This window comes from Pogonomyrmex barbatus, unplaced genomic scaffold (assembly GCF_055798465.1).
Source record: "Pogonomyrmex barbatus isolate J1 unplaced genomic scaffold, ASM5579846v1 scaffold3, whole genome shotgun sequence".
Lineage (NCBI taxonomy): Eukaryota > Metazoa > Arthropoda > Insecta > Hymenoptera > Formicidae > Pogonomyrmex > Pogonomyrmex barbatus.
The window spans coordinates 5806172-5820813 of NW_028297127.1; the positions used below are offsets into that span (position 1 = coordinate 5806172).

The following is a 14642-nucleotide window of genomic DNA, read 5'->3' on the forward strand; positions in this document are numbered from 1 at the left end:
GAACGTACCTCCGTGCTTCTATCATCTCCCACCGTCTTCCACCTTTCTTCCAAAACGTTCGTTCGGCCTTTTCTCCTACGCGTCGCGAATCTTTTTCAACTTCCACTTTTCCCATCCCCTCTTTCCCTCTTTTTTCTCATGTGGTCCTTAATGAGTCATTTCATTCTAGCAAAATGCCTCGATAAATTATCGAGCCTCGATAAGTACATTATTCTTCCTTCAACTTCGTCAAATCTTCCTGATCTCCTTGCCTCTCTTAATTCGCAACCCGGCTTTTCTTGCACATACAGATTTTACTTTCCTGTCGCGATTTATTGTCGAATAAATGAATTGAATATCAAGAACAAAAACGTCGCTTAGTGTTCGGCCACAAGATTTTATTCGGTAAAAATGCGCTTACTAAATAGCGCATGTCCGAAAAAAACGTGTAAGTATTATGATGCGTAAAAGTGAACGTTTTAATTAACTTTTCTCACACACATTTTTATAATTATGTTAAAGAAACGGAAACGTATAAAGAAACGGAAACGTATAAAGAACCGTCATAACTATACTTGAATGTATTTCACATATGAATATACAACCGATATTAGGCAATCAATGGGCTTATAAGGGAGTCTGCAACACGCCAGCTCCCATGCCATAACCATATCCTTGCGGTCCGAAATTACGAACGTAACATTCTGTATAATATATCGAAAAAAACCTACAGTTAACACGAGCTTAACCAACTGAACTTGATAATATTATTCAATTAAAGAGTGCTAAACGAAAATAGAAGCGTGAAACATAAAAAGCTCGAGAAAAGATATTTATCTCTCCTAAACTTCAGAATTTTGTGCTTTTCTATAATTCGATCAAAAAACTTAGTTAACACAAATTTTTAATTGACTGAACTCGATAATATTATCCAATTAAAAAGAATTAAACAAAAATACGTAAAATATAAAAAATTCAAGAAGAGTTTATTTTTTCTAAATATTTCAAGCTTTTTTATAATTTAATAATACTAACGTTTGCAGTAGATCTCGCCACCATTCTCTTGATAAGTCAGTGGTTCCAACGGCTTTCGGCAACAGAAGCAACTGAAGCAGATGTTATGGTACGGTACTCCGGAAGCAATCTTGGAAAAAAATAAATTTGTAAAAATTTTTTATATTACCTCTAAAATCTTTTTCTACTATCGCAATTGCCTCATAACAGAGAAATATTTCTTTCACGTTTTTGTTAGATGTGAATAATATTTAAACATTTTGCATGTGTATTAGTTCAAATATTTTTTGATAATATAAATAATAATGGTACAATTTAAATTTCAATGATCTATATCTTTAATAACATCGTATTTACCTGCATCTCAGCCTGGTAGACCTTTCTTCCGCATCGCCGACAATCAAGGCCGCCACCGAGGCACTCACATGGCAATCTCAGTCGACAGCAGATTCCATCGGCATTGCATTTTGTTCCGCTTTCATTGATGCCACAGCATCCACTATCGATATTAGACAGACATCTCGAACTGCGCGACCTACGACATGTAAACATCTGGGTTACTAAGAATGATTTTGATGTTCACATCCAGAAAAAGATGACAAATCCTTTTGAACTGTGTGACGCTTAACTATTAGCCTTTTTCTTAGTCTCTCTTTTCCTTTATTATCATTCAATAAATTAAGTTGCAATATAAAAGGGCCAGAAAAGAGTCGTTTCCAAGTCGGACAAAAAATATTTTGTGTTGTTTAAAAACGTGTGACATTCGCACCTTCCGCAGTTGTAGGATCCACTACAGCAACCTCTACAGCTACCGATTGGACAAGGGGATTGTGATGGACAACGTGGGGCGCAGGGTGATTTTCTGCGCGAGGAATAAGCCGACGAGTTACAGATCCTCGGCGATGGTGTGCAGATCTGAGTGACTTTCCCGCAGCCGCCGTAACTTCGGACACTCGTCACGCACGGAGGCGGCTCGCATCTTGTCGCCTTTCTGCAGACTCGAGGACAACGACAACAGAAATGCGACGGTACAGCGCACACTGTCTTGACTCTGTCCGGAGTAGATGCGCATGATTCATTCGGCTCCGGCACGAGTCTTCCGCAGCAGCAACCGTAATCCTGCGAACTCCTTCGGAGGCTGCATCATGGAAATGTTATGTCGTTAGTCAGTACATGACAATTTGCTTAAGATAAATATTTATAATAACATTCATTTTGTTTTAACATTTTCAAAGCAAATACAATTAAAGATATGTGTGTATAGACATTTCAAATTTTTTTAATGTTACACAGAAAAAATGGAAACTTTCGCTGAAGTAATTAAAAATTTGCCCAGATACAGATTTGAAAATAATATTATTATTAAAATTATTGTGTAGGATGTGTAAACATGATAATAATTTCTGCAAAAATGTTTAATCTTCTAAAATCCTACATAATTAATTTTAATAGCTTCTAACAAAATTAATTTTAGATCTGGTCAAATTTTGACTTCAGCAAAAGAGTATTTTCTGTGTACTCGCAATTTAATTTATTATAAATGTTTCTTGGCGAAATTATTCTCGCGGAAAACAGAGATTATAAAAAATTGTGAAAAATGAACAAGTGAAATTTCAATGTAAAACAACAATAAACCCACTTCTCGCGTGTTCCACAGCAGCATCCGCTGCAACCGCCTCGCATTCGATGCTCATCGCGACCGATCGAGTCTACATCCTCGTGTGTGAGATTTGATAGGTTCTCGTTCCACGCGGTATCGTCTTCATTATTTCTTGCCTTACTTCCGGCAATGCGATCCGCCAGACAGACGTCACCATTGTCGACCCACTCTTCTCGCGTGCGTCCATCGTTTACGACAGTCCGCTCGCAGATATTTTCCGACTGCGAATACCGACCTTTGTTATTGAAAGTGGAACCCGATACGCAACAATTCTCCGCGTGATTATCGATCCTCGGCATGTTCTCCGAGTATCCGTCATCGCTCCTGCCGGTCGACGAGTCGTCCGCCTTCCAAATATCATAGAACGCCTCTCGCTCTACCTTATTCTCGGTCTCATCGTTATCGCGACACATGCTCGTTAGATCGTCATCCTGCATGATCGCCGGGCGACGACAGTAATCATCGGTGGCGGTCCCGACGACGGCGGCGTCGCTGAAGGACACCCGTCTGCGAAAAGATCCGCAGCGATTCGCAGTTAACGGCCGCGACGGACACGGGCACTTCCGTCTAGACGTAGATGCGATGTCCGGGACGTCGGCGGCGGCGGTCTTAGACTCGCAACAAGAGGAAGAGGATTCGCAGGCGGATACGATCACCCTCATCCGATCCTCGCCCGTGGTACTAGAAATATCTGTGCTCACAATCCTCAATTCTATCTCATTTGGCCGCCCACCGCGATTGTGATGCGAGCAGTTACGTATATAAATACTACGCACAGGTGCGAATGACAATCAGGCGCGATCGATTAAAATTATTCTCTCGCAACGATATATAAATGAAGCAGCATTGAAAGAGTTAATACATGAAAAAAAAAATTCAATAATGAGAATATCTTTGATACGTTTTCTATCTTTTTCCCTTTTCAATTTCTTTTTTATAATTGTATTCAATGAATTATAATTTACGTGAATTAAAATACAGAAAGCATCCCACTCTTGTTAAAAACTTTATCTTTGGTGCTGCAGAGTATCTCACCATTTGCGATCTTCATTCAATCGTTGCAAAGTTAGTTCAGTTTCGTTTAATGAATCGTATATTCAGTAAATCCAAATATTACTTTTCGGCAATTAAGCGCGAAATTATTCTACACTTAACTTTTTACCTCAATTGATTTCGAGGGCTGCTCATTCCTTTGATGAATTTCGTGCTTTAATCATATGTCATTCTATAATTGTCCTCATTGCTGTTCTGATCCAGAGAAATCTTTTAGTCAAACTTCGAATTTTCTTGGTGTTTTTCTTTCTATTGTATCGAAATACCAGATTACTCACGTCGCTCGTCTCGCAATTGGTCACGTTGTTACCAGAAGCTGGATATAATTCTGGACTGATCTAAGGCTGGCATAGCTTCTGCCTCGATAATGAAACGACATAGAAAACATATTTTACATTTTAAGTTATTAATTAATTTATCTAGAAAATAATTTAAAATTATATTTATTCTTTTTTCTATTTAAAAATTTTTTTCAAGTAATATATAGTTGATATCTCGCTTTTTAATTTGAGATTGGATAAAATTGATTCTCTTATATTTTCAAGGATTTTAATTTGGCTTGCACGAGTTTTTAATTTAACGTTTTGAACATATGAAAAGCTGCCAATTAGATAATTACATAATTAGACAATTACAGAATTGAAAACATTAGAATTTGTTATTAATTATTTATATAAACTGCGCGTATATATGTGTATAAATTATGAAATTTTTCATATAATTTATTTTAAATTCTGGCCTTTGCATATTAAACATTCAGATAACAAGCTATCATTTTGACGATAAATATCAGATTGTTATCTGATCTATAGATTCTATAGGTTAGGTTTTTGTATATAAAATTATCTTATATATAAAATATTCACATATTCATTCACGTCAATCATTTGATATAAAAAAAAAAAACTGATAACTTATTACATAAAATTGAATGTTTACAGATTATGCAGTAAATTAGTTAAATTAATTCATTTTTCATAAATACCAATATAAATTATTAATAATTATCGCAGTTCTACCTGTCATTTGTCGATACCGCTTGCGTGAAATCTATTGCTTGCAATGATCGTTTTCTTTTCAAAATGATAGAACTTTGTATATCTCGAAGATAGTAATAATTGCGATCTGATAGCAACTCACGAATTTGAACTGTTTGTGCGAGGATCAATTTTAAGATGGCGGTAAATTACGACATAATTCGATAAATCCGCGGGTAACAACATGAAATTAACGATGGGATAACGATAAGCGTGATAATTTTTGCAAAATGGAAAATTCCCCGCCGTGAGTCGCCACGATACAGCTGAATGTTGAATATCTTATAGTATTTACCTACAAGCGGTCACAGACTTGTAAAAATTAGACTGGATGATAATATACATATGTAACTGAAAATGTTACATTTATTTCTATGATATGAAATTATTAAAAAATTAAATAATAAATAAGCTAAGTTATAAGTAAAGTTAAGAAAACGCTGAAGAGACTGCTGAACGACGATAAAAATGTGTCTTTATCTAGATATATTAAAATCGTCGATAAATTGTCAACATTCTATTTATTTAATAATTTATAATTACATATGATTATATATAATTATACAATAATATTTATATATAATCACATAATTATGTCATAATTGTACCATCATTTTATATACAATTTTTAATATAATTTATAATATTTTCCACGCACCTATTTTATATATGATACCTTATGTATAATTATAGATGTAATTTAATGTTAGAAATGAGATAAGTTTTTTAATTCATCGATTGATTAATCGCACAATGTGCAAATGCTGCTTTTATAGAGCAAAGTTGCATTTGCGCACAATGCGAATTTATTAATTGATGAATTAAAAAATTCGCCTATGTTTCGAAGCATTTGTAATGAGACTTTTATTCCACTCTATGTATGGAAAATTTTTTACCGGGAATCATTTTCAACCATCTCAGATAGATATTTAAAAGAGACAATAGAATAATCTACGACACTTTTAGAAACTTTTGATGTATGACATGATATAAACATCCCTAAATTCCTCTTTTAATTAATAAAGTGCACTTTTATTTGATTCAAATGTTTTTTGAAAAGCGCATCACAGTTATTCTAAAAATGGCGGACAATGTCCATGATCCCTATCGAGGGAAAACTCTAATCACTCTGATCAAAAGGTGAAGTAAAAGCACTTAATCCCTCCAATCGAAAAAAATCTCCAAAAAATAAGGAAAAAAAAAAATACTAGAATCGTTGGTCGCTCTTTGGTTTCTCTTTGCTACATATTCTATCTCTCGTAGCTAAGTTCAGGTGGCAGCTGCGGCGCTCGTTGCGTTCGAGTGGCTGAGTGGCACAGCTTTCCCTCTCGTTGGGGGCGCGAGGAAAGAGAGGTTAGGCTTGCTTGTGGCAATGGCGGCGATAAAGGGCCTGGGTAGGAATATCCCTTACTTGAGGCAACAGGCTGCAGCTCTGCTGGGCAACACCAGCACCAGCGTGAAATCCATCTGCGTGGTCGTATTGTTTTCTTACTGCTTATCCTTCTCCAAAGAGGCGGTGCGCATCCTGAGCGTGACGCCAGGTTACCTGCTGCCGCCGGTCTTCTGGTTCTGGACGGCCTTCACCTTCTGCTTCCTCGAGATACACTTCTGGGAGGTGTGCGTGGACGTTGTGACTGTCGGCCTCTGCGGCAAACTGATCGAGCCGCTATGGGGCGCCTTCGAGATGATGACGTTCTTCGCCATCGTCAACTTCGGCGTCGCCGTACTTTCAGCGCTCTTCTACCTGTTTCTCTACATGTGCACCAGTAATCCGGACTTGTTATTTAACATACACATACATGGTTTGACCGGCTATATTGCAGGTATCTTCCCGTTGCGACTAATTATATAAAGATTTTTATCGATTTATTCTACATGTATTATTATTGTAAGCACAGTTATGGAATAGCATTTTTAATTATTTATCCACAGCATTGGTTTTAACTTATGATTTCAAAATAAATTTTTTTATATTATTTTGAATCATGTTTAACAAGTTTCTTTTGTAAGAAAACTTTTCTTAAATGATGCTTTCATATAATTTTAGTCATGTAAATCAATATTTAAAAACATTTTTTTGGGATGCTATCCTGTTTACAAGTAAGATATAAAGTGTAAATGCACAACTCTTTACTTTTTAGCTTTTGAGTTGAATAAAATTATTTAATGTTTTATTTATAATAATAATTTTGATTTTGTACTAAAAAAATTAGCAAAGAAATAAATATAAAAAATTATTTTTCTAATTGCTTTAAATGAGTTTGTTTTCTATTTTTTTCTAATAAAATTTATTTAATAAATAAGCATGAATCTTATCAAATCTTATATTTTATTACTTAATATAATGAATTATAAGTTGTAGAAATAGTTACAAGTCAAATATAGAAATGGAAATTTTAGGAATTCTCTATAAACCTCACTTTAAAAAACATTGATATAAAGAATAGATTTGCTTTGTAGGAGTGGCAGTAGCAGTGAAGCAAATAATGCCCGATCATATCTTAATTAAGACACCTATTGGAAAGATCACAAATAGAAATATACCATTAATGGTATGGATTGTGGGATTAATATTATGGCTAGTTGGGTTGTTAGAAGGTACTCATCCTACCATGTTTCTCAGTGGATTATTGATGTCTTGGATATACCTGAGATTTTATCAGAAACACAACAATGGTACTCGAGGAGATATGGCTGATAATTTCACATTTGCAAGGTGAGATTTCTACAATTTTTATTGATTTTCTGGATATCTGAGAATTCAATTGTCTCATCTGGAGCTTTTTTGCAGTTTTTTCCCAAATGTCTTGCAGCCACCAATAGCAGTAGTGAGCAACACTGTACATGGATTTTTTGTGCGAATCGGACTCTGCCGAAAAGTAGTGAGAAGATTTGACATGTCCAACACACCGCCTGGTTTGGTTATTAATCTTCCTGGTATTGATCCTCACGATAGCGAACGACGTCGGTGAGTAATTAGAAAATGAATGCAAGAATCTTCTGATTGATGAATAAACATATATAATAATTTCAATAATATTTTGCAAGTCATTATTTTCATTTTGTTAATTGATGTTTACAGACAAATAGCATTGAAAGCACTCAGCGAGAGATTGAGTAGAGATCACACAAAACCTTGGCAACCGGACAGAGCTAAGAAACACTCTCCAGTGCCTCCCGCGGTTTCCATACCGATACCTGAATCCACTACGCCCAAACCACTCGCGTCTCCACTCATTCCACAAGTCAATGTCAATATACATAATCATCCCACTAGCAGTACGTGATTATACGAGACTGACTGATTTCACTAGGTTTATAAATTACACTGAAAAGCTTCTAAAGGGTAAACATAAGGCTTATAATATGGCTATATTCAATAACGAGTATAAATCCTATTTTTTTAATCGTGTGAATATAGATAGAACGTGTTTATTATAATTACCACTATAAGTTATTTTCACAGAGTGAGTATGATTAAATTTCATGTAAATTAGTAACATACATATAATTAATCCTATTATTCATAAGAATATTTATAATATTCATTCGTTAACAAAACATATTTTATTTATTCTTATAACATTTATATTGCACGAATAGAATCGTAGAAAAATTCTACAACTAACTTAAATAACTAACTTAAATAACTCAGAGACTTATAAAGAAAATTTTCTTTTTAAAAAAAACTTCAATGTCATTATGTATGAAATTGCCAACTTTAAATGTAAATGTGATTAGCAAGTTTTAATCTTTTCGCAGAAAGAGTTATGTTAACTTCACAAAGAATAAATTAATTAATGTGAAGATTTTCTGTTACAAAGAAAATATACTGCCATAAAGGAGATCAAATTATTTAATGAACGAAAAAATCTATTTCATATTTTTTTAAATTCTATTTTTATATCGCATTTATTTCTCCGCATTTTAATGATTAAAATATATATAATAAATTATGGGATTTTACGTGATACTCCTTATTGATTATTGTGCCATATTAATGCCGGTTTAAAAAAGTATGATCTTCAGATTTTTAATAGTGTATGGGAAAAATAAAATTAATCTTTATATCTTACAATGTTATTTTCCAAAAAACAAAACAATTCTTTGTTATACTAAAAATTATGTAAGAATCAGTGATACAATGGGAATATGTGGGAATTTTAATATTTCTATGAAAAAATAGTGCCATACGATTACAGCGTACTGTTTCATCAGAAAGTCCGATGATTTCATGACATAATAATTAGATGCTTTCAGTGCAATACACTCAAGGACATAATTCTATTAAGGAATATAATTGAAAAAAATGGACGAATTTCTAATCTTTCGTTGAAATACATTTTGTATGTAGAAAAGATCTTGATATTGACTTTTATATGTTGAAATCAGCTAGTTCTGAAGATAAAGAAAGTTTTGTTCATTTCAATTTAAACATATATATATATATATATATATATATACACACACACACACACACACACACATCTTTTTTTCAAAAATATTCTAGATTATTATAATCAACATGGCATAACGTAATATTTGCTTATTATATATTATTTGCTTATTATTGTCAGCTCTATTTGTTCTCTTCTTTTTAAGTTTTCAACTGGTGTTATATGAGAACATACAAAAATTTTGGTTTCGATAATATAATTTTATTTTGTATAAGATTACTTATTTTATGTAAATGTGTATTTAATGTTACAAAATATAACATCTTACATTCACTCATAGATACATTCGTACATACATAAACGGGAATAAATGGGGAAGTTTGGATAATTAATTATTATAACAAATAATGTGAAATATACTGTATATAAAATTACATGATTATGCAGATGACTTTGTAAATATGATAAAGATTGATGTAAAACGTAAGGGGAACAAGATATTAAAAAGTGATTATATATAACAATATCGTGTTACATATAATCATTTCGTTAAACGTAATGGAATGATATGAAGAGCTATTTTTATGTATGGCGTGATAAAATTCTGGAAGTACATAGTTGCGTGTGTTCTGAACAATTTTGGCCCTCTATTCATCGCGACGTTATTGACGAATTTTTTAAATTAACTTTTATTATGTATATTTAGTCAGTTAATATTTATTGAAAAAATATGGAAGGCCAAGATTAGTTGAGTATAAATGGATATGAATATTTGTTGAATTCGTAGGAAGCATGTTTTAAGAATCTAATGTAATAATTATTATTACATGTATATGTACATGTTATATATATCATTAGTTTTGTACATAAGTTACAATCGTTACAATCTGTACAATATTAAATTCTAACACCAACAAAACATCCCGTTGCCTTTATTGCCAAATGTATTTTACAGTCGATATAGTTAAAAAGAAAAAAAATCATAATGTTTGAGAAATTTTTAATTATTTGTAAATATATTCCAAAGATTAGATATTCAATTTCATTTGAAAAAAATAATTCATAAATTTTTTGTTAAGAAATATTTCACTATTAACTTGTATATATCACAAATATATAAATATAAGTTCTTTCTATAATCTTCATAAAACTTTCTAAAACGTACGTATTTTAATTTGATATTTATTTTTATAACGGAACGCCAGCAATAGTTAATAAAAAATAAATATCAATGCAGCTTGAATTTATTACTAAATATCAAGGAATCGATAAAACAATTAATAAATTTTATTGCAAAATTAAAATAATGTTTCTTACCAGACAGAGCGCAAATACATCAATAATTATGTATAATATATATAAAATAATATAAAAGACGTATCATATAAATGTTTAATATTTAAAATTATAATTATATTGTAGACTGTATTCGATATCAAAGAATTATAAATATATATATTCTTGAAATTTTATATTCATAAATAAAGTGATTATAGTTTTAAGCTTAAATAACACACAATGTATGGTAAGAGACATTTTTTAATATATTTATAACATGGAATGTTTCGAATAAAAATGAATATTGAATATTGAAATACAAAAAAATTACTAATATTATTTATACATATACATATATGCGCACGATATATGTTACATCACTTCTATAATTCAATATTCACGTCACTGCTATATGAATCATTGCACATTATAAATACATTGGGAAATCATATATAAATATTTTAATTTTCAAATTTTTTTGTCATAGAGGTCTTGTAAGTTAAAGAAAACCCCAGTTAAGTAATTTACGACAATTAATATAACATTTTTTTCTTCTTTCTTTATTATCAAATTTTTTTTAAAAGAGCACAGAATTAACCGATTCATACTAAGTAATCTTATTTTTCGAATTTATGTCTTATTTCTTAGTAGGATAGTTCTTCAAAATATATATAACTTAAAAACGTATATATGTCAAATAACAAAATCGGGAATCGAACCCGTGACTTTCGCCCAACTGTTTTACCACTAAGCTATTCAACACTGTATCTTCTTTATCTATAAAACTGCTGTTGGTGCTGTGACCATTGCGGCTGCGGTGGCGGTGGCGGTTGTTGCTGAGATGGTGGCGGCCCGTATTGAGGTTCCTGCATATAACCAGTAGGCGATGGTCGTATGGAAGTCGGTGCCGATGACACGTATTGTTGCTGTTGTGGTGGCGGTGGTGGTGGCACATAAGACACCTGAGTGGGATGTTGTGGTTGTGGATAATATTGTTGCGTTGATTGTGACACCGGCGGTGGTACATTATAACCACCATAATTAACTGCCGGTGGTGGCGGTGGAGGTGGTGGTGGAGGCGCCGAATAATAATGATGACTTTGTTGCGCATGAAGATCATGCGTGGTTAGGGATGCTGTATCCTGGATCGGTACAGTAATAAGATTGGTCCGCACTGGGGCGTTATTCGGAGGAGGTGGTGGTGGTGCAGCGCTCTGCGCGTAACTCTGCATCGACATCATCGCCTGTTGCTGCTGTTGCTGCTGCTGTTGTTGTCTGTGCTGATGTCGATGTTGTTCCAACGTTGGTTGTTGATTCACCAATGAATTTACGCGAGGATCGTTACCCATGATTGGCTGAACCATGTGAGATTGCACGGACTTGAGTCGTGTGTTTTGCATCGGCACGGAGGACACTTTTGTTAACTGTGATTCCATCTCTGGTTTGGCATGCACATATTGCGGAGGATCGACTTGCATCCCCTGGACTGGTTGAGGCGGCGCCGATATATGCCGATGATTAATATGAGCCTATACGAAAAATAATAAAGTGCATTAGATTGTAACATTATTATGTTTCTAATCGTTATCTCATTGACATTGACTTACCTGCAGATCACGTTGGCTAAGATATGTTCTTCTGCATCCAGCATTTCCGTATCTCGTTCCGCCATGAGTACACATGAATACAGTACCAAGGCCAGTTTGCTCTACTCTGGATACCTTTTCCATGCAACGAGGACAGACTTTGTCTTCTCTCTTAGCGCAAGATAGACAAAATACATGTTTGCACGGTATCTGAAAAAGTATATTAAACATAAATAGATTAGAAGTAGTAATTAGGGATTAAAATAATGTAGAAAAGAATATAAATTTCTTTTTAGATTGAAAATAATAGCTTCATGTAACATTAATCAACTTGTAATTTTAATGGATTCTGACGAAATTAATTCTGATTTTCCCTCCTTCCCCATGCATGTATGTCCCAATTGTACAAGATGTTGAAGATCAGAGATTTTGAAAACAAATATAGAAGAAGAAAAAGGAAGAAAATTATCAGAAATCCATAATGAATAAAATTTTTTGTTCTTTTATAATGATTTTTATGAAACATACCATACGACCATAAATGAGAATAGGCTTCAAACATTTGTCACAGCAATGTATCATAGGATTTAGTACTTTCTCTCCTATAAGATTCACTCGATGGTCCCATCTTAAACGCAGCATTGGCTCAGGTGGACCCCGGTTAATGGTCGTGAAAGTTGGTGCTTCCAGTTGAGATATATCAGCTTCCAAGTCAAACTGTTGTTCGAGAGAAGGTTGCTGAGCTACGGGAGGTTCATGCTCATCCTGTTCGCCACTAACTGTTTCCGCAATATTATCCTCAGTTTGCTGTGGAGTATCTTCTTCATCGCTTTCAATAACCTATAAAATTTCAGAATATTCCACAGATTAGTTTAACAACATAAATCCTTGTTATTCATCATAAATCATTTCAAAATGTTGTCTGTCAGAATGGACTAATGCTTACAAAATAATAATAACAAATGAATATCTGGATTTTTTGAAATAATAAACTGTCAATCTTATAATGGACAAATCAAATAGTAGTTACAATATACAAATGATCTGCGATTGATTTATTATTTATTCAATTCGTTATTGTTTATTATTATTTCATATGAGTATTGATGTATCTATATGATGTATCTATAATGATATATCTATAATATTCATATTTATATGAATAATAATAATAATTTTATTGTATATACATTACAAATTGGTCAAAGCATTCCAATATAAATATAATATTAATTTTAATAAATAATAATAAATGGTATTACCAAGCTAGTCGCAGAACATTTGTGCAATATTTTTCAAATCTAGAATTTGACTATCAAATGCAACATTTTGTGAATCAAGGTTAGGCTTTTACCTTTACTTGCTTCTTGGTTCTTCCTCTAGCCCGGCCCCGGGCACGTCCACGGGCTCGGCCACGAGTTCTGCCCCTCATCCTTTTATTTCCATTCTCCTCCATCACTAAAATCAATATATATATACTTGATTTCTTTCTAATCCATTCATTACAGGTCTTGTAATATTCACACTTTTTTTTTTACAAGTTTCATTAGATTTCTTCTACAAGTCTCTTCGTTAAAAAAAATTATAACAATCTATTTGTGCATTATTTGCCGTTAATTAATAAAATAAAAATAATTTTTCCTCAAAATAACGGCGAACTCATGACGATAATTAGAGGCTAAGGGAACAAAATTTGGAAATTAAAAGATTGAAGGTACATTCGAAATCTTCGACATCTGAGTCAGAGAGAATTTTCATTTTCGCCGATCAAACTTCTTCTCGGAGGGAAATTGAACTCCTGGCACTCGTGATCGTCAATCGTGTTTCAAACAAAACGTTTCAAATAGGTTACGTTCCAAGCGGTATACCCCGGCACTTCTCGGGCGTAAAGGCGACGATCGGAGGAAGGGCGAAACTCTGTTTATAAATGGCAATACTCACAAATGGAGTCTGACGATTAAACGGGTAAGTTTGTTTTGTTTAAAGGTGACAATTAACAATATTTTCACAACATGCCGTCGGCAATCTGTGGAACTGAACGGCGCGATCAGTGTTGATAGACGGGGTCACATTCCTTGCACATGCGTAGACATGATATCACTGAGGACTCAATTCGGATATAAGGAGATATTCTGCAAGGCCCCTGTCGATATTTATTGCAATTATATAGAATTTGAATTTTTTAAAACAAATAAAAACGATGGAGTAAAGTGAAATTTTGTTTTGTAATATATATAATATAATATTTTTATTATAAACAGTATGAACCATTTGTATATATATTGTTTCGGAATAAGAAGTCAAGTTCTGAGTCGGTAAAAAATTTTCCATTTAATTAGATGTGATTGTATATAATTATATATAAGGTATCATATATGAAATATATTCATGTATAATATTTTTACATATAATTATAAATATATTTTATATATAATTATATATACGGAAAATCTTTACCAAATAATATAAAATAGTTAAAAATATTTTTATACGCAAATTTTAAAATATTTTTTATTTTTTAATGGTCTTTTTATTGATATTTAAATCCATTGTATTATTATCGGTCAAATTATTAATCTATTTAGCTTACATTAAACTATTTAATTTTCTTAACTATCTTTCTACGAAACTCGGCTGT

At 32.8% G+C, this 14642-nt stretch overlaps 3 protein-coding genes across 4 annotated transcripts; 1 reads left to right on the forward strand and 2 right to left on the reverse strand.

Annotated features, from left to right (window-relative positions):
- Positions 1-542: 542 nt before the first annotated feature.
- On the reverse strand, positions 543-5898 carry LOC105429261 (uncharacterized). The gene is made up of 7 exons (XM_025218789.2): positions 4726-5898; positions 3816-4062; positions 2633-3421; positions 1763-2131; positions 1351-1528; positions 1015-1123; positions 543-683 (listed from the first exon to the last, which is right to left on the reverse strand). Exons 2-7 carry the CDS (start codon positions 3839-3841, stop codon positions 607-609), a joined length of 1548 nt encoding a protein of 515 aa, XP_025074574.2. The 5' UTR covers positions 3842-4062; positions 4726-5898; the 3' UTR covers positions 543-606.
- A 134-nt stretch (positions 5899-6032) lies between these two features.
- Positions 6033-10059, forward strand: LOC105429260 (transmembrane protein 115). The gene is made up of 4 exons (XM_011642123.3): positions 6033-6566; positions 7204-7459; positions 7535-7711; positions 7826-10059. The coding sequence occupies exons 1-4, from the start codon at positions 6116-6118 to the stop codon at positions 8028-8030; spliced, it is 1089 nt and encodes a 362-aa protein (XP_011640425.2). The 5' UTR covers positions 6033-6115; the 3' UTR covers positions 8031-10059.
- Positions 10060-10957: 898 nt separating this feature from the next.
- On the reverse strand, positions 10958-14130 carry Hakai (E3 ubiquitin-protein ligase Hakai). 2 transcript variants are annotated; one of them, XM_011642122.2, is made up of 5 exons: positions 13946-14130; positions 13359-13462; positions 12533-12844; positions 12026-12214; positions 10958-11947 (listed from the first exon to the last, which is right to left on the reverse strand). In XM_011642122.2, the coding sequence occupies exons 2-5, from the start codon at positions 13458-13460 to the stop codon at positions 11192-11194; spliced, it is 1359 nt and encodes a 452-aa protein (XP_011640424.2). In that variant the 5' UTR covers positions 13461-13462; positions 13946-14130; the 3' UTR covers positions 10958-11191. The 2 variants fall into 2 exon arrangements, with proteins under 2 accessions (XP_011640424.2, XP_011640423.2); XM_011642121.3 differs by lacking the exon at positions 13946-14130 and adding an exon at positions 13723-13935.
- Positions 14131-14642: the final 512 nt, after the last annotated feature.